The following is a 26,091-nucleotide window of genomic DNA, read 5'->3' as shown; positions in this document are numbered from 1 at the left end:
TCCAGAAGCGTAAAGACCAAGGTGGAGGGCAAAAGATCGATTTTCAAGGTACGATCTAAACCAACTTAAGGCAGTACCTTTAATGCTAACATGATTTTTGAGGCGTTCATGGTTGACAGTGTCAAATGCTGCCGTTAAATATAAAAGTACCAAAACAGTAGAGCAGCCTGAATCAACAGTTAAAATAAGGTCATTAAAAACTCTTAAGAGTGCAGTCTCAGTGCTGTGATGCAGCTTAAAGCCAGATTGAAATTTTTCTAAAATACCATTTACATCCAGATAAGTTTGTATTTGAGCAAAAAAAATTTTGATAAGAAAGGCAATTTAGAAATTGGCCTGTAGTTTGCCAGGACTTCAGAGTCCAGGTTTTGCTTCTTAAGCAGAGGCTGAACAACAGCATGTTTAAAGGAACTTGGAACGCAGCCTGATGTCAGCAAGGAATTTATAATCGCCAGTATATGAGGCCCAATCGCGGCCAAAGCATCTTTGAGCAGTTTAGGAGGGAGACAATCAAGCGGACAATTAGAAGCTCTTAATTTATGCACAACAACGGACAGGTCGCTAAGAGAAACAGGTTCAAAATGCTCAAAAGCCACAGAACACACAGAAGTAACACAGGGATCAACCACTTTGAAAGAAGAGGTTGAGTCCCTAATAGCAGTTATCTAGTCAACAGAAAACGTCCAGAACGTGATCTAGTAGTTAGCGCAGTGGTTTCCAACCTTTTTTGGATTGTAACCCCATTTAGAGAGCATACATTTCTGGCGGGACCAAATAATTTTTTTTCTAGAATTAACTTTTGATCGTGTTATACTGTGTAACAAATACAGAGCAGCCACAATGTGCCAGGGCAGATCATTTTATACTGTATTTTTTTCCTTTTTATCTTTCTCATTTTCTTTGCACAGCATTTTATTTTAACTAGATTTATATTTGAACAAGTTCTGTTGAACTACGGCTGGGCCCCCGGAACGTCGCCGCGCCAAAGAATCCCGAGAATTCAGTGAAATGACTCGGTTCCACTGAGTAAAACAAATGTAATTCTGCAACGTGAAATCGTAATCTATGTTGAATTATCTTTGAAACGATATATCACACGACTATGTTCCCATAAATTTGGAAATTTATGGGGGTGGGGGGAAATGGGGGTGGGCCCCCGGGCTACCCTATTTCAGAAAAAGGGCACCCGGGGTCTCCCTGGGGGTAATGGGCCTAACATACGGGGTAATGGGCCTCATTTGGTAGGTGCCAATGATTCGGTACTACCAACCATCGTAATATTTGATTCACAAATAAAGTAGAAATCAACCTTTTTTTTTTATTTTGGGGCCCCAAATCAAAAATCGGGCTCTGAGCTTCGATATGTGCACTTTCATAGATTATAGCTACCAAAATTCAGCCCAATCCGTTCACGAAAAACAAAGGACTAGCAATTTTAACTAGTGTACACAACAACAACAAGAAAAAGAAGAACAACAAGAACAAAATGAGTGGCATTTTGAGTAAAAAGTATCAACATATTTAATCAGTAATTATTAGTAACACATTCCAGGTCACCCCATTTCAATTTCAGGTGACCCCGATTGAAAAACTCTGAGTTAGTGCACAGTTTAGCCTGCAGCACCACTTTTTCAGAGAGAAAAATAAAAGGCAACTATAATAATCGGAACAATTGCAATCGAGATTCCCAGCACCGCTGGTCCTGGCTTGGCCCCCTAATTATCTAGACTCAATTACAATTTAATTACAATTATCACAGTCACAGACTTTTTGAATTACACAATTACAACTGACCCAACCCTGGTGTGTTTGAACACTGTTTTGTGTGTTTGCTGGTGTAGCCTCGTAAAAAACACTCCTCTCGTCACAGGTTACTCGTTTCCAATTTCTAAAGGTAAATACTTTAGTTGTATATTATTAGAAATCACACCACACTTCATCCTCTTTATCATCTGCGTTTGTGTTTGGTCACTACAACAACAGCGCCTGACAATTAGCAGCTAGTGAACAATTATTTTTGATCAGGTCAATCAGGACCAGGAGAACCTCACAACTGACACCGACCTCATTAACAACTCAAAGCAGAATGATTGCACAATATTAAGCAGATGCTCATAATGCAATAAGTGTTTAATGGAAAGGAAACATCGGAAAAGTTTGTGCACTTTGATAATAAACGCAACTGCACTACAGTTAAAGTATGTGTGGCTTTACATCTTATATTAATGATTGTGTGAGAGCAGGAATGTTTTAAAGCCACAGTTAGTGATGCATGCCTCAAAGTTGTATGTTTTTGTGTCGATTAGCATGAGGATAGGAACATATATTTGTGTATGCATGAATGAGAGCATGTTCGGCTGCTCGTCGGCCTCTGTATACAACCGTAACATTGCACAAACAACTGGAGCACAGCCTTCAGAAAGATGATATTCCAGAAACAAATCAAGAAAAACGTATGAGAAATAATGACTGATATGAATTTTAAACGTGTTCCTTGACTTAATGTGACAATTGGCTTTTCTTTGGTATTTTCCTAAAGAAAAGTGAATGTTTATTTATTCATTTTAATTAGAAAACAAATGTTGTATCACAACGTGTTTGTTTTCTTGTTTAAGATAAGATAAGACGATTTGTCCACTTTATTTCTCGGGCTGCTACTTTTTTCTTATGGGTGCAAAAACATATTTAAATAAAAAGGCTTTATCATCAGAGAGCTAATAACTTTTTTTTTTTTTACTGTGTGTACACAAATACTGTAAGACTAGATTTTCACAATAAAAGCATCTGACATGTAATTAACAAACAATTTTACCACCTCTTCATCATTATTTAAAATTGTTTAGAAAATAAAATGGAAAAATATATTTATTACTGATCATATTCATAAACTGATATCTCGTCAGTCTTTCAGGAAGTGTTGCTTGAAATGAGCTCAAACAACAAAATTCTGTTTATTGTGTTAAACTAAAACTAACGCCCACAAAGCACAAGAACGACTTCTCCTCGGGTTCTCCTGATTGTAGTCTGTGCATCAGTATTATGGATATTATGGATATACCGGGAACTCATGAAAGGAAAAAGGTTCCACTGCCGATGCTTTCTTTTTTTGTGCGCGAATTATTTTTCTGTAATTAATTAATCGCAATTATAAAGTTAAAGTCCCAGCCCTAATTTATTAGTGAGGATGCAGGAGGAGCACTAATAATGCTAATGCTAGGGTAATGCTAAGTTAGTGTTAATGCTAGGTTAGTGTCAATGCTAGGCTAATGCTAATGCTAGGTTAATGCTATGGTTAGGGTAATGCTAATGCTAGGATAATGCTAAAGCTAGGTTAATGTTAACATTAGGGTAATGCTAATTCTAGGTTAATGCTATTGTTAGGGTAATGCTAATTCTAGGTTAATGCTAATGTTAGGCTAATGCTAGGGTAATGCTAAAGCTAGGTTAATGTTCATGTTAGGGTAATGCTAATTCTAGTGTAATGCTAAAGCTAGGTTAATACTAATGCTAGCTAATGCTAAGTAAGTAAGTAGTTTATTTATAAAGCGCTTTTTGCAGATAAAATCACAAAGTGCTGTACAGAGTTGTGGTAAGAGTACAAGTGCAACACAATAGAATAATAAAACAAGAGCGCATAAATATCATAAGAACAGCAACATTAAAGGACGAATAAAAATTTAAATCCAGTTAACTAAAAGCTTTACTGTAAAGTGTAGTCTTCAGCAGTTTTTTTAAAAGTGTCCACACAGTTGAGCTCCCTGAGAAACTGGTGCAGGTTATTCCAGAGTCCGGGAGCTACAGCCTGGAACGCCAGGTCTCCTCGGGTTTAAAATTTAGTTTTTGGGGTCTTTAGGAGACCCTGACCTGAAGACCAAAGGCATCGCCCTGATGAGTAGGGGCACAACAAGTCTGAGATATATTTAGGCGCCTAACCATGTAATGCTCGGAACGTGAGAACTAATATTTTATATTCTATGCCAAACTTAACTGGAAGCCAGTGCAGAGTAGCAAGAATGGGGGTGATGTGGGATGTTCTAGAAGCACCAGTTAAAAGTCTGGCAGCAGCGTTCTGAACGATCTGGAGTCTGTTTAGGGTGGACTTATTAAAACAAGTAAAAACAGAATTACAGTAGTCAATACAAGATGATATAAATGCGTGTATGACCAGTTCCAGATCTCATTTTGATCAAAGATGCCTCACTTTAGAGATATTTCTCAGGTGGTAAAAACAGTTTTTAGTCAATTGACGACAATGTCCCTCCAAAGACATGGACTGATGAAAAACAACCCCAAGGTTTCTGAGGTTGGTTTTAACAGATGAGCCCAGATCACCAAGAGTTTTTAGTTAGAGGGATGTTTTTATCAGGAGCAATGATCAGAGTTTCTGTTTTCTTTGAATTTATCTGGAGATAAATGATTTATCTGCTAAGTTCATGCTATGCTAGCGCTAATGCTAGTTAATGTAAATGTCAATGTTAATGCTAGGCTAATGTTAATGCTAAGCTAATGCAGTAGGATGCAGTCCAGTACCGGCATCCTCACTTGCATTTTCTTCAGGAAAAGCAAATATTCTAGTTTATAATGATTTTTTTAAAAAGACAAACAATAATCAAATACATTAATGACCACACTCCGTCCTTGTAAGTTCATACCTGAAACAGGACAGCAGTTTTTCATGGTGTCTACCACTAACCAAGTGGTGAAAAGAGCCGTGAGCCCAGCTCACTAAAGCATGATTAGAGTTGAGCGATTCTGAGCGGTGTGTAAGTGCGTTAGTAGGAGTTACTGTGTTACAAGCCACTGCTGAAATGGTTTTATGTCAAACCCTGATCATAATCTACAGTTGTGCCTCCAGGAATAAAGTGGATCAACAAAATTGGATCAATTGGATTAAGGTGAGGCTGCACACGGAGATACCATCCATAGCCACAGTTGCTTAGTGTTTCATACAAATATCTCACGTTTAAAAACACTTTAAGCCCTTTTATTTTCATATTTGATCATCAAAACAACTTTCTAGCTTATGTCTAACTCAACAAAGTCTGAAGTTTACTTTGCTGACCTGCCGTTAGTAAATGTAAACATAATTGATTTTGGACCAAGACGTTGTCCTTCAAACATTAAATCCAATTTAAAGAAGGGCGTTTCTAGTTAATATCATATTACATTTTAAATGAAGGTTATTATTGATTAGTGGCTTTCATTGGAACACTGATTTCTTATTATTCCAGCTCTGATGTAAAAAGAAAAAAAGAGAGAAATAACCTTGCAAGACGCAGAGTATGTTTAACGTAAATAACAGGATGTGCATGAAAGAAAATCCATACTGTAGAAATATAAAATACATGTTCAAAACTTGATTTATAACCTTAACTAAAATCTATCCATGCATGCATTGCCCTGTCAGTGTTTTCATTAACATATGAAACATCGATCACAGAAGCATGGATGATGAAGCAGCAACAAGAATAACAAGAATAACAATTATTTATTATACTATTAACATCTGCATCTGTATTGAACTCAGACACACATACACACATATATAAAACCAAACTCTATATCAGGGTGTCCAAATACAGTCCCGCAGCGTCTACAATGTTTGAATTCATGAAAACAATACATTATTAATTTAGATCACGCCAACCCTTTGTTCCTCAAGTCAAAGTTACTTAAATTAGCAGATTCAGTCATTTTTCAAGTTGTATTTAAGGCCAAGAATAACTTATCACCAGAAAACATTCAATTTCTGGAGCAGTTTGCCAAAATATCAAGCAATTTACAAGCAAATATATATTGAACAAAAACTCTTTAAGTTGTATGACAATTTTGAAAGTGTATAGTATGTTTTTTTGTGCGTATTATAATCAAAATCATATAAAGATGAGACAAAATTATTTATTAACAGCAGCAATGGTTAGAACAGTAACAGGATGCTGAAAATTAGATGATTTGTTTACTGTAATGTAGGAAAAGGGGTGGGAGGGACTAATACGATTATACTTCCACCCACTTCCTTTCAAAAACAAAAAGTATGTGTAAGCAGTAATATATGTAATTATTGGGGGTTTTCTTTTGGAGGGAAAACATCTGCATCAAGTCTTTTGTTTATTATAATATTGTTTCTTGTATTATTGCATTTGCAATTTGTTTGATTTAAAAACAGTATAATAGGAATAATAAGGGGGGAGAATCCGTGTATCATTCGTTTTTCATTATGTAAAAAAAACATGAAAAATGAAAATAAACACTCATTATTTGATATTTGTTTCCAAAATCAAAATGAAAAAAAAAGGAAAAACGCCTTGTTTTTCAAATTCAAGCTCTTTTGCTTCTGTACAGAAAGCGAAAAAAGAACACCTTTATTCGTTTTCTCCATTACCGATTGGCCAAAGTACGTGACCCGGAAGTGAAGTGTTACACATTCCTAGATATCTTTAGCTTTACAAAACTTAGGAGTCTCTAAATCCTCTGAAATGTCCGTGAGGAGGTTCTGTGCCCGACACCAGCTAAAGCAAAAAGGACACGTTTCAGATGCACAGTTGGAAGCAGCGATCTTGTCATGCAGAACTGCCGTTAGCATAGCCGTTAGCGTTGGATGAGAGTACACTTCCGGGTCACGTACTTAGGAAAATCGGTAATGGAGAAAACGAATAAAGGTGTTCTTTTTTCGTTTTCTGTACAGAAGCAAAAGAGCTTGAATTTGAAAAACAAGGCGTTTTTCAATTTTTTTTCATTTTGATTTTGGAAACAAATATCAAATAATGAGTGTTTATTTTCATTTTTCATGTTTTTGTTACATAATGAAAAACAAATGAACGAATGATACACGGATTGGGGAGCCATCACGCATTTTCTCTTGCTCTGTCAGAGCAGAGAGACCCGTGTTTAGATTCATCTGGTTTCACAATAAAGTCCCATTTGTCAACTGTCAGCGACGTGACAGATTTAGCATTTATATCTGTAATGTACCTTTATATAAGGTTGAGAGTTTTTATGTTTACATCCCTGTACTCTAACCCACTTGTTAAGCACACTGGGATGACTTTGTTGTAATTTGGGCGATATAAATAAAGTTGAATTGAATTGTCCTCCCTCTGCTCTCTTGTTTTCTTCTCTATTGTCTCAGCTGTGTGGAGGAGAAAAACTAAGCTATTCAACGTGTAACCCGTAGTAAAGTCTAAAGTGGGTGGCTGCCATTGCTATAGGGAGACGAAATAAAACACACCACCAGTGCTCTCGTTTGAAATTGCCACTTTTATCCAATGAAGCCTCTAAATGATGGTTTAGTCGACGACGTTAAAAGCACAGCCAATGGCGAGGTGCGCTAACGTTGCTAATGAGAGCCTGCAGAGGCAGGGAGTCAACAACAGGTCTGTGGGCTTGGGTTGCATTGGTCTGACCTTTGGTTGAACTTTGAACCAATGAAAGAGTCACCACAGTGTGTTTAGCAACAGCACACACACCTGGAAATACACTGATTATCACTGGAGTGTGCCATAGTGTGGTAAACACAACCCTGTATAACAGGGGTTCTCAACCCTGGGGTCGCTAAATGCCTTTCTAAAACAAAGAATATTTTTTGAACAATTTGAGCGCATTTCTGTTTATTTTTACACATTTTCTGCGACTCCACCAAACTTGCCATATTTTAACCTATTTCTAATGCATTTTTGCTACATTACTCCCATTTTTGCCACTTTTCCATCAACTTTAAATACTTGTCCTGCACATTTTTTTCACTTTCAAAACATTTTCGGCACTTAAAAACCCTTTCCACCATTCTTTCCCCCCAAATGTCATATGTTGAGCCATTATTGTCACTTTTAACCTTTTTTCTAGACCTTAGATTCTTTTTTCTTTATCTTTTTTTTTATACCTGCAACTTTTGCACTACAGCAATTTTTAGCAGTTCTGTATTTCTTTTTTTCTTTTTTTTTAATTATATGGGTATAGGTTTTATTTTATGCATTTTGAATGCAACTGGATGCTGGTCCAGCAATACATTTCACTATGCATTGTACAGTGTATAATTGTGTGTGTGCCAAATAAATAAACTTAATTTCTGATTCAAAGGTTATAATCATTAAACAAAGTATATCAGGAAGTGACCAGCTTGGCCTCTGATCCTAATTATTTGTTTTAAATGGAAGTCACTAAAATTTGCAGCGAAAACACAAGTTCTCAGGCTCGACTCACGTTGTTGATGAAACATAACAAAAACCACCTTCACTTGTCTTGAATGTAATTATTACCAGAGTTTGGTCTTGGTTAAAAAGAAACTCATTCCATTATGAAGAATATCTCTACTATAAAATTCACGCCTGTTCAGAAAAGATGTTGTTAGAAGTAATGTGAAATTCTCAGGTACTTTTAACGTTCTATTCTGTCTGTGGGAACTTTAGAATGTTGAAAATGTAATTTGAATATTAAGAATAGAAATAGCCAAATGACAATGCAGTTGATGGGACAACGTATAAAAGTAGCAGATAAGCACATTATGTGTAGCTGTAATTGCTGTTATGCACAGGTTTGTACAAACAGGTGCAAAATTACAGGCAGAGGCTCTCCCATCATGCATCAGCAGCTCCGGGAGCAAGAACATATTGACCAGCAATCAATGTACCCAACCTGGACCAAGGGTCACTAATTGAGCGGAAGAAAGGCATTGAAAAATCTAATCACGCAGTGGAAGCTGCTGTGTCGGCATTTTTCTCTCTTTGATTCCCATGTGTGGAGTGGACTGTAAACATGGAAGCAGGTTAAAGCAGATGATTATGGTGTGAGAGGTAAACACCACAACAAAGAAATATCTTAAGAAGGCATGAGCAAATGGTTCATCATTTCAATATGAACCAAATCAAATCATAAATGTCCTGAAAGTTATTTCATTTAACGTGAACACATTTGAGTCATTCCATGTCATTTCAACACATTTTCATGACAACCTATGCATTTCTGGCTCAATTCTCAGTTCTAATCATTCCTTAACTCATTCAGTGCCAGCCATTTTCAGAATTTCTACCCCCCTCAGTGCCAGACGTTTTAGAGCATTTTGAATGATTTCTAAAGACCCACAGAATATGTCGTACTATGACAATCTGAAATCTGACACCAGATTCTGAACGATTAAAGTCTCTACTTTCATCAAAAAATGGAAAAGTCTTTGTAGCTTGCTCCGTAATCAGCAGTTGAATAGAGCAAGTTTTACACAAATCGCCAGTTTCAGAGCAAAAAGCTGAGAAAAACAGGCTTTTTCTAAAAAATAAAAAAATAAAAAAAAAACCTGTCAGTGACTTTGAAGCAATCTTTTTTATACAATAACATCTGAACATTGGTTTCCTTCTAAAAAACCAAAACAAAACCAATTTCAAGAACCAATGCATACATGTGACTATCATTAGTGATGTGAACAGTGTAAATAGTTCAAAGATAATTAAATCACAGGGAGCTGAGGCATATGTAAAGTTGTTTACTGAAGACCCAAATATGTTCCAGCCCCAAATACCAAAAACAATCTTTTTACACACCTCACTAAATTGGCGATATCTCAAAAAGTATTCAGATTTTTTTTTTTTCAGCCGAAAGTACATGGGTCATTTGTGAAATGACATGGAATGACCCCATTTACATTATTTTTAATTCATACTTACATTAAAAATCTATTTTTTCATGTGTCTGCATGGTGTATTGGTTGTGGTTAGGTTTACTGTTCACCAGTCTTTGTTTTTCCTCAGTGATCAATACACTTAAATCTGTTATTGAAATAAATCAGGTTAAAGACCTTTGTGGTCGATTAGGAGGCTGTGGGTTTGGCAGCTAAGCTGAACAATGGCAAAGTGAAACCACGAGCTAAGAGTAGCGCACAAGAGAAGAGATAAACAGGAAAAAGAAAATGCTTTTGTATTTTAAAGTTTAATGTATTTAAAGCTGCTGTGGACGATAACCTTTTATTAAATGTATTTCACTCAAAAGTTGTTCTATAAGTGCCATGCTGTTGCATTGAAAATATCTCAAAGAACATAATGCCAAATTTGGCAACAATTACTTAATAAAGCAATTTGATATTCCTTCATGTGTATAGTAACTTGAGCATCATATGTACTTAAACATCCTTTTTTTGGTTATTCTGATTAAAAATCATTCAGAGTGAGCAATCAGAGGATGCCTTTAAGTGAATAAATCAATGTCAATGAAAATATCAGGTTTTCTTGTTCTGCCAATGCACACGTAATAACAATATACAATGTTTTAATGAGTTAAACATGAAAGTGCATGCAATCAAGAGTAGAAAACATCTTGTTGGAAGGTTTAAGTAATCTTGGTGACATTCTGACAATCGAAGAAAGAATGGCCTCAGTTAGCCTATTAGCCTGCTGCTTTGAATAAACGTGTCTGGGAATTGTTTTATTCTCTAAAACTGAATCTGATTATTTGTCACACAAACCAAATAATGGGAAAATAGCAAGTGAATGATTGCGCCGTGTACGTGTGTGTGTGTGTGTGTGTGCGTTTGCGTGTGTATGAGTGTGTTGAGGGTCTTTATTTCTGAGGTTGAAACGTAACCTGTTTGACATATACAAATATTACTTTCTTTCTACATTGATTGAGTGTGTATGGGTTATTACTGTGTCTTTTGATGGCAGAGCAATAAAGTAAGAACAAGTACCACAGTCAAAGGTGGGGGGGCTGGGGTGGTGGTGGTGGGGGGAGGGGGGGGGGGGGGCGGTCACGAGGGAAATTACGTCTGGCACCGTCGCAGCCTCAAGCATGAAATTGAAGCCGTCCAACAATCCAGCTCACTGAATCTTTGCTGTTCATATTCCAGACCAATTAACCAGCTCGACCTCCTGACTCTGAGCTAGAAGAGACCAGACCAGATCAGATCAGACCAGAACAGATCAGACCAGACCAGACCAGAACAGATCAGACCAGAACAGACCAGACCAGACCAGACCAGACCAGACTATGGGAGGTCAAAAACAGCAGCGATGGAGAGACAGATAGTGCTAAAAAAAAAAATAATAAATTACTACGTCTGAGCTTCTAACTTTCAAGCAGCTGGAATTATTAGTGAAAAAAGTGTTTGTTGGCTGTTCCTTACAAACGTTAACTGTTCAGCAAGGTTGGAATTAGGTTTTACACAAACAGGATTTTTGAGCCGATCACTGATCAGTGAGTAAAAAAAACTGTTATAGTTGCAGAAGTTCACATCTCATTCTCACTTTAAAATAATCAACTCTCTCCCACCCTTTCCATTTCCTTCCCTGAGTCTCTCCTCCCTGTTCCCTTCCCCCTCACCAAGGTGTAACACTGCCCTCTCTTTTTATATCCTCCCTAAATAAAAGTATTTCTTACCCTTAATTTCAATAACAAAACATGCATTGCTGTCTTAAAAAGATTACACTTCTTGTAGTGTTGAACTTTGACAGCACGTGCAAAGTAAAAAAAATAAATAAAAATGTTATAAGAGTAGGGTTGGGTACCAAATTTGGTACTTTTTAGGCCGGGCTACGCGACTCAAAACGCCACTCACTTTGTTCTTCTTCTTCTTCTTGCTGTTGTGTACACTAGTTAAAATCCTCTGTTATTCGTGAACAGATGGGGCTGAAATTTGGTAAGTATAATCTATGAATGTGGACGTATCGACGCTTGGAGCCCGATTTTCTATTTGGGGACCAAGGGGCCCCAAAAGAAAGAAATAAACAAAAGTTGATTTCACATTTATTTGCGAGTCAAATATTTCGACGGTTGGTGGTACACAATCATTGGCACATACCAATATATAAATGGGGTCCATTACCCTGTACGTGTCATGGGGGAGCCAAGGGGCCCCTGGGGGCCCCATATTTTAAATGACTACTCCTCCGTTAGTTCTCATTAGAGCGGAATGCAGTTTGGGATGAATACTCTTTGAATGAATATGATGAGATGCTCAGAGCCCTTTTTTTGAAATGGGGCCCACCCCCCTTTTTTCAGCAATTTACATTAAAGTCGTTTACTCATTTATTTGTGAGTCAAATATTGTGACAGTTGGTGGTACTGAATCATTGACACATACCAATATATGAATGGGGCCCATTACTCCGTATGTGCCACAGGAGGTGCCATTTTTTACACGGTGGAACCGAGTCATTTGACTGAATTCTCGGGAACATGGTACGTGCTATTCGGAGCGGAGACGTTCTGTGAGCCAGGCCGTAGTTTCTCCAAACTTGTTTAGGTACCAACCGAATTCCATTGGTACGACCTAATATGTAATAACAGAACTCACTCCTGGTCAGTTCTGGTCAGACCATCGTACACTGATAGCATTCACCAAGGCTTCTGCCTGAGGACGCTCCGCTATGTTATGACCAATATCAGCAACATAGATAACCCTGAGAGCACCAAACAGCAGATCCACTGAGGCACACACACTGAAAGCTTGTTTACCTCCCAATCCCAGAACGCTCTGTTCCCCAAAGCCCTTTGACCAAATAAACCCTGTGTCCGCATCTGACCAGCAACCCTAAAACTGGACTTTTGACCGTACCTGGTTTCAATTCACATTAAATCAAACGTAACCGTGTTTTGGTACCTAAACGGATCCTTGTGACTGTGAGGGAGTGGAAGAGTTGGTGAATTCATGAACACAACAATGCACGCACAAGAGTGTGATGACGTCAGTAGATGTGGGTTCAGTAAACATAGCTATTAGTAAGCAGTCGAAAGTATTGCTCTGCTTTTTAAAGTGCGATGCAGACCGAGCACTTGCCGTTCCTCCAGACAAAAAGCATAACAGGTGTCGATGTAAGATTCACTGCGGCTTTTGCTAGGACGTCATTCGGATCGACTCAGGCTGCTTGGAGCCTGCAGGAAAACCTGAGTTAGGGTCTCGAGCTCAAGGGCCGTTTTATTGCACTTTTCCGATTCTTTCTGTCAGATTTATCCAGGTTCCAAGTGCAATCGAACGCAGCAGAAGCACTGCATTCATTTTCAGTTACAGGATAACATGATCACTATTCATACCTTAACAAGTAGCGCAATATTTTGAACGGGATGAGATGATAATGACGCGAGCAGGAACTCTTGCAAATCTCTCACGACAACAACACTGATGGTTTCTCTCATGAAGCAAATCATTTCTGTTAGTTTCTGCTTTAGTGCATCAACAGCCTTTTGTTGGAGCAGAAAAAGTCTGAAGAAAGGACTTGAATACTGTAAGAGCTGCATTAATGATGAGTGCTAAATGTGTGAAGGGCGTCGTGCTGTGACAAGTGGCTCCACGAGGCAGTTGTTCTCAGCTCATGGATGGGTTTCATCAGATAAAATGAACAAAGTATGCCTCACATTAGCCTCCAGGCTTTGACTTTCTTGAAAGAACACAGAGGATTGCATGATGTGCAAAATAAGCTGGTATTATCGTCTACAAATGATCCTACATCCATATAAACATGAATTTCGCAATTCAGCTGTACCTATTATAGCAACTTATGTCTATTATTATTAATTAATTATTAATTATCCTTGCCGCTAATGAAATGACTGGATTTAATATCTAAAATTTAATATTTATATTTGGTTACTTTAATAAATGCAGACTTTTTAGTGCAACTCTTTACAAGGATATACAGTAAGTTCAGGGTTGAGTTTTTCCACTTCATTCTTATACGACGCTTTTTTTTCTTTGGCCTGAGCATGAGAGTGATGATTTTTTTAGGAATAATTTCACAAACTGCAAAAGCGTATTGCATTCACTGAAGATTTATTTTTTTCTGAATTGATGAGAAAAAAATAAGTAAATAAAAAAATTGCCCTGTTTTTCAGTTTTTTCCTGGGAAATGTTTTTCATTTTTTCTGAACTCATTAGATAAAAATAAGTAATTAAAATATTTTGCCTTGTTTTTCTGTTTTAATGGAAAATATTTTTCGGGCTTTCTGAATAAATGAGATAAGTTTTAATATTTTTAGTTTTTTTCTGAATTTCCTATAAAAACTTATCTCATCAATTCAGAAAAAACTAAAAAATATTTCCTATAAGGAAATGATTTGTTTCATTGTTTACCAGAATTTTCCTTTATCTTTTTTAAATAAATTTGGGATTTCTCCTAAATAATTAATTTTAAAAAATTACTCCTGAGGTACAAGATCCTGGAGTTGCAGTACTAATGATGGTGACTTCGCTTATGGTAATTATAGTAAGTAAGTCATCTTTTTTCCTGGTTTCACACTGCCTTTTCTGTTTAGGGAAATTAGTCTCAAACTGGCTGTTTTTCCCCTCACCTCTCCTCCTGTATTTTTTTTTTTTTTTTTTTTCCCTTTTTCACCTAAATATGAGGGCGCCGCAAATGGCTGCTCCGGTGTGTTGATGTGTGTTCTTTCGCTGCAACTACCAAGTCAAATTCCTTGAATTGTTCTAAACTGTACCTGGCTTATAAAACTGATTCTGATTTATTTATAGAGCGCTTTTCACAGGTTATAAAACACAAAGTGCTTTATACAAATTTCAGTATCATCCCGTCTAAAGAGAACATGGAAGAACAGTAACAAACAACATGGGAGACAAAAATCAGAGAACTGTTTCCCATGTTAGACATTTAGACGAATAATCTAAACTGGAGTACAAAAATGTTACCGCCCCCTTCTCAAAATCAGTAATTTTCTACTCCAGCCTACTTTAGATTAAACTAGGTCAAATGTGTAAGTGTACCTCAAAGTAAAATGAGTTGACACCCCTGGTTTAACCATTGTTGTAGAAGTCACACTGTGAGGTCAGGAACCGGTGTGTCAGGAGGACGCTCGAGGTTATTCAAATGTGTTCCCGTTTCCAACAGTGTGTGAATAAATATCTGTAAATAACAGCTGAAACCTGGTTGATTCTTGCCAAACATCATAATGAGTATGAATTTTAGTTTACTAGTTTACTTTGTGCTACCTAAGTAGCATGACTAAGCTGAAAACATCTGAGGAGATAAAACATCACAGTATTTTAGCAGCTGGTTGTGTTTCCTTTTAAAATAACTCAAAAAGCAAAGCAGACGCCTGGTCCTGTCCTTTGCTCTCTGTGCCTTTCATCCAACCACAAACAAACATCCAACATCTGAGGACGTAACCAACAACAAATAGCATCAAGCATTTTTCTGATGAAATATAGAAGGCAAGGCTGGAATGGAGTACATCAAAATGTGACACAGTGAAAATTAGTGACATTGGGAGTGCCTATAATGTGTACATAGAGGTGTGTATTTGTGCAATTGTACAACAACAAAAAGCAGAGAAATTGAATAATAGTTGTATATAGGAGCATTTTTAGAAAATATATTGCTTTATATGAAGATACATAGCTTTGTTTATTATAATCATAACAATAATAATAATTAGGGTCCAAAGGCCAAAATGGCCTAGGAACCTATTCAAATTGCTTTTATTTACTTTTATTATAACTAATATTTATTAAAAATAATAATAATAATTATTATTATTATTATTATTATTATTATTATTATTATTATTATTATTATTAATAATATTAATATTAATATTATACCTGATTGGAATAGTGTTTATTAACATTTTTAAAAGTATAGCATAATATGGAACAATAATTAATAATAGAAACAAAAACAAAAGTGATAATGATTATGTTGTACAAATAGTACAAATAATGTGAAGGGATCAAGTACTTGGTGATTATCAGTGATGATTGGTATCAGAATGGAATTAATATAAATGCTATATCATAAACACCAATATAATGTATATATGTGTGTAGATCGTGATAATACTGTGTGATGTCAAAATGTATTTAAAGGCTTTTTTTTCTTGATGATGTTGCTATTTGTAATGATAATTGAATATGAGGGAGGTGCCTATAAGCTTTCATTGCCATGTAATGATATTGTAAAGAAAAAAAAAAAAAAAAAACAAATGTAAATTGCTCAAATAAAATAAACTAAACTTGTGTCTTATACTATGTGGAGCATCTTGTCTGCATGTGATTGTTTCCAATGACCCTCCTGTGTGCCCTTTGCTTTCTGTCCCTCTATGTGTAGTGGTTGTGTTGGTTACTAATTAGCCTGCGTTGCTACTTACTGCAGATTGCATCAGCTTCATCAGATCCATCTGCACACTCTGGCTCTCCGTCACAGCGCCACCTGGCAGGAACACACTGCCCGTTCTTACAGGCAAAGTCTGTGGTGGCACATGTCTTCTTTGCTGTGGAGGGAGAAGAAACATGGCGTATTAATGCATTATAGACACGCGGACACTACATCATGAGACCGTTCAACCGTTTTTGCTGGACTTGAGAGCGCATGGTCAAACAATGAAAAACACCATTTAAGGTTTAAATTGATTTTAGTATTTGGTGAATGATGAGTTCAAGTGGACATGAGCGAGCGAGTGAGCGAGTGAGTGAGTGGGTGAGTGGGTGAGTGAGTGAGTGAGTGAGTGAGTGAGTGAGTGAGTGAGTGAGTGAGTGAGTGAGTGAGTGAGTGAGTGAGTGGACATTAGATCAAGGCTTAGGGTTACAAAATGCTCCCTAAAAAACCACACCAATGTAAAAGCCAGTAAAAGCAATTAATAAAAGGCAAAAGCACTGGAAAGGATACTTTTTAAGTTCCATTCGAAGCATCCAAAAGCCTCATTAGGGATGAACCAGAGTTCAGTTTTTCTGCCTCTCACGTTGAACAAACTTCTTCAGCAGTGAACGTCTACACAAACTGTCCGCTTCTTTGAATCAGACCTGGAAATGCTAATGATTACAGTGGTATTTCTAAAAAAAAAAATATATATATATATATAAATATATATATATATAAATATATATATATATCAGTGTTGGCGAATCATTTGTTATGTTTGAAAATCTAGTTTTTGTCAACTTAAAATCATTATATTTAAGGCTTTTATTTTCTGCATTCATACTATGATCTTTTTCTGTGATATCAATTTGATCTCAACTCGACTGTTTCGATGTCTTATGTTCTGACAAAAATGCATAAAATAGGCTTTCATCAAGTTTATAAACGCTCTATTGATCTAATTCAACATGCAAATGTTGACAGTTTTGCAAGAGACACCATTACTTTTACTATTTATCACAACTGCAGAAGTGAGATTTTGGATAAATGTTGGAAATCCTATTTTCTGAATTATTTTAATTTTAAACCAATATTAGCATTCAGACTAGCAGTAACAACAAGAGCCCCAATGTTAAAATACTTAGAGCACTTCCCTCTACATCAGTCCTTCTGACTCCAACTGTGCAGTGACAGCTCCTACAGTATAGCAGCAACTACGTTGAGAAGAGTTTGTTTGATAGAATGAGTCATTCATGCAAGTTAAACATAAACCCTGATGTTTAAATGTATTTTAAAGGCTAACTCAGCATGAAACACAACAGGAACCGTTACTTCTTTCAGGTACAGTGAATGTAAAGCTAACATTATGATCTTTAAAGCAATATAAAACCCATCACATGAATGTACTTTGTTACAAATTAATTTTGGAATGGTTTTTAGAGTCATTTATATCAACTGTACACTTTAAATACATGTGGGCATCACCATCTTAGAGAGTTCATCCAATAAACATTCGCATATCATGCATGTGGACGTCACATCAGGTGTACTCTGCCCGGCTACTATAAAAAGCTAAAGTGTAATATTATTAAAATCTGATGTTTTAGTGCTTCGTTATGTGCCCACTAGTTCCTTGGGCATTATGATGTCATTCCAGGAAAGAAGAAACGGGACTTTAAAGCAGCAGTATTATAAAAAAAAAATCCCTTTCTAATGGTTTTGCAACAGTGATATACATTCCTTTAGCCTCATTCAGAAAGACAAAGTTGAAAAAGTTCGGTTTCCTCTCTCCCTTGTTATTCCACATTTTATAAAAAGTCAGCTCCAAACAGGCGAGTTGGATTATTCTCGCTACTTGACGTCACGTAACAAAAACAGAATACTCCTGACAATCCTGGCTCCTCCTACCCTATATAAAAATGTGAGCTTCTCCCTCTCAAACTACCTCACAGCTAAAACAAACACTGCAATTCAAAATACAATATATATTATACTTTGTCATATATGTAAAGCTACATACACGAAATGTGTTCTCTGCATTTAACCCCTCCCTGAGGAGCAGTGGCAGCAACGCTTTAGCACCCGGAGCAGTTTCCTTTTTAGCATCCGTTATACCGCCTCGTTTCGCCTTTTAGATGATCTGACGTGTTGGACAAAACAATGGACTATCACCTAGAATGGACGATTCCTGTAATAAGTAGTGGAGAGGAGGAGAAGAAAGTGACATAGCAGCTCTGGTAAGTGTTTGAAGCAGCTGACTCAGCTGATTGACTCAGCTGCTGCTGCCGCACACACACCCTGAAACAGTGTTTGTCTGACTCACAAAATAGCCACCTAAATAGTCACATGTTTTACTGAAATGTGACGTTTTGTGGCTGAAAACCATAACAGGATTGTGTGTGGACAGCAAAAGAAAATCGCTAGTGATCAGCTGTTGTGTGGAGTCAGCGTCTACTGACACGCCTACTCATGAATATGCATAAGTGGGCCCCAAAACAGCCTGTTTTAGAACTGCTCAGAATGTGACTTTTCAGAGGCTAAAACTCTGGAAAACAGGCGAATTTGAGAAAATAAACCTCAAATACTATGTTGTTGGGGTTCTTAGAAGAAATGGAGATGGGTGAAGAATAGCATAATACTGGACCTTTAAAAATGACGGTAAACGCAGGATTTATTGAATATGCAGCTTCTGAATCAGATCTCATTTCTATTACTAAAGTTAACTTCTATAAAATTATTTTAGTTGAACTTTCTTTGCAATTTGGGTCGAGTATGCCTTAAATTATCAGGTTTTGTAGAATTTAAATAAGTCTAGATGTGAGACAGTTTGAAGTTGAACTACACACAGCTCATATTATCAAAGCTGAGCAGTGATTCCAGACAAACTGGAAAAAAAACTACACTCAACAAAAGGAAGTCGATCAAAACATTTTAGAGCAGCTTTTCTGAGGTGCTGTTTGGTTCACACACAATCCAGCTGTTTTAGCATGTCTATGCAAATCAGAAGAGTTTGGACTATAAAGGCTTCATGCACTCCCTTTCCTAAGTTAGAGGGAATATTTAAGCACTTTGTGCATCACAGGGAGAATATAAATATGCCTCTTTCTGACAGCGAGAGCAACCGAACAAGAGAAAGCACTTGGTTAGCGTGTTAGCAACGCCTTGCCTTGCCATGATGATGAAATACATTAAGGTGTATGTGTGCAAAAACAGAGTGATTTTTTTTCTCCACATGAGCTTTCTACCTCTCCACTGTTTAGTTCACCTCAGGATAAATTGTCTACTGAGCGTGAATTTAAAGCCGAGTTGAGGATATAGATTAGGAGGTGAAACCTTTAATCCTTAACAAACGTATACATGGATGGTACGTTTGGATTTTGGGAAGACACTGTGCTACTTGTAGATATCCAGTCTTTCCAAACACAAATATAGAATTAATACTTGTTCTTGGTGATGAAAATAAACACTTGCCAGGCAGTGGGTAGTTGGACTAAGTCTAAAACAAGACGGGTGCTTTTTAGCCAACACCAAAAACAGAAAACTTAGGTTTGGGTAAATGCTAAATGTTTAACCTGCAATACAGGCAAGAAGGAAGCGATTTAGGCATGTGCTTCAATGCACCGAGGGACGAATATCTTTAAACAGATAAATAAAATGGTAAATGGTAAATGGACTTGATTTTATATAGCGCTTTATCACCACACTGAAGTAGTCTCAAAGCGCTTTACATATCAGCTCATTCACCCAATCACTCTCACATTCACACACCAGTGGGACAGGACTGCCATGCAAGGCGCTAGTCGACCACTGGGAGCAACTTAGGGTTCAGTGTCTTGCCCAAGGACACTTCGACACACAGTCAGGTACTGGGATCGAACCCCCAACCTCTCGATCAGAAGACGACCCATTAATCAATAAGTCGAATATTTTTTTTTTTTAATCTTCACTGTAAAAGCGTTCTTATTATATTGTCTGAAATGTTTTGCACATTGCATTGTGGGATGTAGAGTAAGACGGATACATAGAAGTGTTTATTTTGATAAGTGCTATGAGATGGCTATTGTTGTAATTGGCGCTATATCAATAAAGTTGAATTTAATTGAATTGTTGTTAATTCATTTTTATTCTTGTGTTTGCCCCAAAAACTCTGCCGAAGTGACTTCCCAATCATATCTTGTGTTTTCACTGGAAATTGTGGTAAAACTATGACGTATGTTCATTTTGGGGCTTAAATGGAAAGATCCAAATCCTACTGAGAGTGAGGTGATATCACAGGGAATACTGGAAACAAACTAGAACAAAAATGGTGTCAAGCCGATCAGTGTCTTCTTCGTCTGGCAAAGGAACATAATGCGATAAATTAAACTTGATCTTTGATTTATTGATCTCTGAGGCCCACACTATGTCTTTATCTGATAAAATAATAATAATAATAATAAGAAGAAGAAGAATAATCTTCCTGAGCAGCTTTAAATAAATTCTAAGCAAGAACTGATGTATGATATCAGTGCATACACATGGGAGAACAATATACTCAATAACAACTAATAGATTAAATATATGTATAAAATGTGTGGACGTAAAAGAGGCTGAAGGATTACAGTGCAGGAGACAAAGGTAAAATGGTAGAAGAGCCAGAAGAGGCTGATGGTCTGGAAACAAAGGATAAGGGAGGGGAAAGGCTGCTGAGGTGAGGTTTAGTATAATGGCATCAGTCTCCACAAAGTGCCACACAAATCCATTTCTTTTCTTGCAGCATGTTAGCATAAAGGTTCCTGTGCTTTCCCTCCATCTCAGCTTGCACCTTTGATAACACACAGCCATGTGTAGCACACAGAATATGAATCAGGTGGTTACAAATCCCAACAGGGCTTGTAGATAACAATAAACCTGATGTCAGATACCCAAAAGGAGAAAACCTGCCTGTGCCTTTGTATAGCAGCTTATGTCGCGAGTCGTCTTATCCTCTCCAATGATGCTGCTTTCTTAATTCCAACGGGGTCGGATTGAATACGGTGATGTCAACAGAACAGAAAGAAACACACACGCAAAGATTAATGAAAGGTATGACGGCATATCAATTTCTTACAACCTTTACCTAAACTAACTTTCTCTTATCTTATGGGGAAAATACATGTCACCTTGGTATCTTTATCCTGGGAACAGAAAGCTTTGAATGGCTTTAGCTCAGCAAGCAGATTGGGTAAAAAAAAAAGGCATTCAATTAACCTTGTAATGCACCCCAACACATTTGTTTAAAAACCAAAGGCATTTAGTCCTTTGGTGATTTATAGCTCAAACCGCTTTGAAGACAATAACCTTTTAAGTGGGCATCCTTTCCACACTATGGGTGTGGGTTAGGTATCATGACTAAGTATTTACAGCATCTTATTATTACATGTTTTGTTTTGCCATAGTATATTGTCTTAACAGGTTACAGATAGTCACAAACACATGTGCATATCAAGCGTGTATTGTAGTAATCTTCGTAGCTTAAAGTTTCAACTTTAAAATTACAAATAGTGACCTCTATGGACTTGTTTTTTTTGGGGAGTAGCCAAGGAGGCCATAATATAACCCTATATACATTCAGAGAGAAAGTACCCAGATGATTAAAATGGGTTATGCAGTACATGAGAGACAAAAAGTATAGAAAAAATGAAACAATAAAACACCAGTGTCCCTTCAATGCGTCTAATCAACAAAATCGGGCCTCAGAGGTTTAATATATTTCACCCAATATGACCAATTAGATCTGAATATTTCTAACCTTAAATTCAATGAGAAAGTTACCTTTTCCATTGTGTAAAGCTCTATTGTCACCTCTAGTCATTTACTGTGGGTCCTGCCTGAATCATCCATCTTCTTAGTAAAACCGCAATTCAATATTTGTCAATGCCTTTATCTTAATACATTCTTAATTTAAACCTTTTTGGAAAAAAAAAGAATTAAAAAAAAAAGTCTATTGAATTACAGAAACTAGGGATCTGGACACTCCAAAGAACGATAATTATTATTTTTCATTCTCACCAAGCTCAGGATGAACAAGACGAAACACAAGCAACAACAACAATGAAGAATAAAAACTGTCTCCTCGTATTGCACCACAGCGAGTTTCTCCAATTATGGGATGAACGCACAAGGGAGAATTAATTGCAAAGTGGCACGTTTCTCATTTTAGGACTAATGTGTTAAAAGCACTCACACACACGCGCACACACACACACACACACACACTCTTAAAACTGCTAACGTGCTCACAGAGAGCTGCTTACAATTTCCATTTTGATGCATGAGGACATTTCATATGTGTGTCATCCATATGGAGCAGTTGCAGCTGCTTTATGAGCTCTGTGTGAATGTGCAGGTATATATTTAATCATAATCACCACCCACTGCTCCTTCGCTGTAAAAATGGGTTTTTATTTTTGTTTTAGTGTGAGTCGTTGTCTGTCTGTGTTTGTCCTTCGATGGACCGGAGCCCTGTCCAGGGTGTACACCTGTCGAGATAGTAGTATTGTTGTTGTTGTTTTGTAAATTGTCACAAGAAGCAGCTATCACAACTGTGATCAAATCAACCTTCACCTGAGGGATTTTTTTTAAAGAATTTCACATATTTGTAAAACAAGTACTAGAATATGCAGCAAGTGTTTAGATGAGATAAACGAACAGATAAACAGAAAATCAGAGGCCCTACAACAGTTCTGTTGATGAAATGATGATATAATTTGAGATCTTGGTGTTCCTCTTAGTGTCAGATTCTGAAGATCCTGATCCAGATATTATCCAATAGGGATGTAACGATTCACTCAACTCCCGATACGATTCGATTCACGATACTGGGTTCACGATACGATTCTCTCACGATTTATTTTACAAAATGGGACTGTAGACAAATTTTGTAAATACTGTACTATTTTCCTTTTATTTTTCATTGTCAAAAGAATTCCTTGATAAACAATTCAAAATTCTAAAAATAAATCTTGAATGAAATAAATAAAGTTATAATACAAATGAAAATGAAGCCTATTAATTTAAATTCTGGTTCTATAATAAACAATGCAAAACTGCATAATAGTTCTTTTTCTTTTAAAAGTGCAACTGAAAATGTATTTTGTGCCTTAACAATTGGACTTTAAAAAAAAAAAAAAAAAAACCGTGATTACACTGATTTACGTCATATTTGTTTGGACCAGCAGAGGGCGCTGGTAATACAGTGGTCGGTTGGCATGCAGATATCTTGCAGTGAAGAAGAGAAGCTATGCTAGCAGACAGAGCTAATAGAAAAACGTGACTTTTACAGATATTCAAGTAATATTACAGATATTCTTTCGGTGCTTAAGGGGTAATGAATCATTTATTAACATATTTAAGAGTAGAAGGCAGCCAGACAGAAAGTATTAGCAGACTTTGCCCGCTGCCTTCACTTGTGGATAGCTGCTGGTTAAAAAAAGTACTGCGATTCAATATTCAAAAAATCGATATCAACCGTGATACCTATGAATCGATTTTTAACTGCCTTACGATTAATCGTTACATCCCTATTATCCAACTATGGTTAATGCATGTGATTATTTTTGTATCAGCCTTAGTATGAATCGACACCCTATCCCAACCGTGCCCTGGTTTGATGTCTTAGTAAAATGACCTGCTTCCATTGAATTTACAGACAAAGAGAAGAACCACAAACTATCAAATGAACTCAAACTGAGGACAACATCCTGGACACTGTTCCTTTTATTAGAGGGAACAATCGACCAACATAAAGCCAAAGTCTACTTTCTTCACAGACAATTGTGGAACAAACGGCCAAAAGGTCAGTTTTTTTTATGACTAACAATGCACAATGAAGGTAACCAATTTTCTACAGAGTTTCAATGTTCTAAAAGAGAAACAATAGAGAAAGAGACACTAAATGGGGAGTTGTGGAACGCTAGTGAACAGAGCTGAAAGACAGGAGGAAATGGATTGTCCTCCACATTGTTGCCATCGGCTAAAGAGCAAAAGAAGGGAGTATGTCAGTGGGAAGAAAAAGGCCGTTAATCAGGGAGCACAGGTGTAATCACTACTGTGACCAAACATCAGAACAGAGTGAAACTGCTGTTTGGATGTGATGGGACTTAAAGTAAGCTACTTGTATAAAATAAACCAGTACAATATTGGTCTGAGATTAAAGGCTTTGTTCTATCCAACTCTTCAAAGATAAACACATCAGATATGGTTTAAAGTTGGGTTAAGTTTGAAAATTCCGTGTGAACAGAAGGTAATGAAATATGAATGGAAGTGGTAAGCAAAGGCCAATAATCTCGTCCGTATGGCTGTGAGACTCTGATGTGAAGAGCGCTAACAGGCAATCCAGGTTGCCAATGATGACCAGATCAAATACGCCATATATTATAAGCTCTTCACAGCACATCAAACACCTCCTACTGCTTCAAAGAGACGTGCTACCCTTTATGATCTCCATCTCTGGACACAGGAAGGCCAGGTCTTCATGGCACAGCTCAGAGTCTGAGATTTTATTTTCATTGAGACAAAACCAAAGGTTCAGCTAAGGTGATTCCAAAACGGCCCAAAGGTTGCCTTTGGAACAGAGGACGCTAAAGATTGAGGTAAAGAAAAAGTCAACTTTGCTCATGGAATAAGTTGAACTCATGCTATAAACTAAAGGACATTTTCCACCTGTGAGTGCAATACAGATGCAATGAAAGTCCTACAACATACCAAACGTTTTACAAATTACCACACTGCAAACTTAATGTGCTACTTACTGTCATCTACTGACATGGTGAGGTGTAGGAAAGCTAAATGAATAGAGTAATTGTAGTATCACACACTGACGATCTGTCACCGCTCACTTGTGTGACATTGCACTGTAACTGCAAAACAATAGGCTACACAAAACATTACAAACACACAACAAAACAGAATTCATGAACAAAAATGTGTCAAATCTCTGGGCTTTTTAACCATTTCGTAGGTGGTGAATGACGATACAGCTTGTGTGTTCTGTGGGGAATGTTTTGGTGTTCTACAGTTACCCGAGTTTCCTCTACAGGCTGACTATAACATTGAATATCAAAATAAAATAAATAATGCGTGATTGTCTTTCTCTTCATGTTGGACTGGTGACCCGTCCAACGAGTATTGTTCTAGTACTTGAGACCGGTTTCGTTCTTGTCTCGGACTGGCCAAACCAGTGGAGACCAGCACAGATGAACTATTTTTCAACTTAATTAATGTGATAATAAGGCAAAGGATTTTGGAACTGTTCCTGATTCAATAATGTTGTCATTTCGATCACTGCCTGATGTCAGAAACCTGCAAAAACTGTGACATCAGGCCATCTTATTTCTAGTCAACAATCCTTTTGAACACTAATTTAAGCCTCATTTAATTGACAATAAACAAGAGTTGCAGATAAAAGAAAAAACTAAACTTCAAGAGAGAATGCTCTTTAACTGTTCAACCTCATCTCAACTCCCAAAAGTGTTGGTCTTGTCTTAGTCCTGGTGCATTCTGGTCTTGAATAGCGTGATCTTGAGCGCAACACTATCCACCTCTAATATATGCATGGAAACGAAACACCTCCTTAATCTACATTTAGGTGCCTTAGAAAAAACTGACTAGATTTATGCCAATTAAAGCTACATGAACTTGCTAAAATGCTTAGATCCTAGCTTAAGTATATTTTCTTACCCAACAAAACAGATTGCCACACTTAAAATCTGGTCAAACAAGAAAACATTTATGACGACTGTACAACACTGATTCCACAATATGGTTTATTTCATTGTCACCAAAAGACATACATGTTAAAAATTAAATGAGTTCCTATTGTATTACTCTGATCATCTTTTGATCTGTTTGCTATTTTTCTCTCAACACCTTGGCCAAATGTGAATGGTAAAAAAAATGTATTTCTGTTTGCTCTGGTGATTATTTCCTTTGGTATGCACTGAAAAGAACACGTTTGGGAATGATTTTCAATCCCTGAACATTGGGAATCTCCCTTCAGTGATGTACA

At 37.0% G+C, this 26,091-nt stretch overlaps 1 protein-coding gene across 4 annotated transcripts in view; it reads right to left on the bottom strand.

Annotated features, from left to right (window-relative positions):
• lrp8 (low density lipoprotein receptor-related protein 8, apolipoprotein e receptor) overlaps positions 1–26,091 on the bottom strand; it is a 198,830-nt gene that overhangs the window by 83,751 nt on the left and 88,988 nt on the right. For all 4 annotated transcript variants that reach the window (XM_028443815.1, XM_028443816.1, XM_028443812.1 and 1 more), the window contains exon 3: positions 16,075–16,197. In XM_028443815.1, the coding sequence (XP_028299616.1) occupies positions 16,075–16,197 (123 nt within the window). The remainder of the gene's footprint in view (positions 1–16,074; positions 16,198–26,091) is intronic.

The sequence above is a fragment of the Gouania willdenowi genome, chromosome 4 (assembly GCF_900634775.1).
Source record: "Gouania willdenowi chromosome 4, fGouWil2.1, whole genome shotgun sequence".
Lineage (NCBI taxonomy): Eukaryota > Metazoa > Chordata > Actinopteri > Blenniiformes > Gobiesocidae > Gouania > Gouania willdenowi.
The sequence above is the reverse complement of the archived record's forward strand: the minus strand, read 5'-3'. Positions and strand labels throughout refer to the sequence as shown.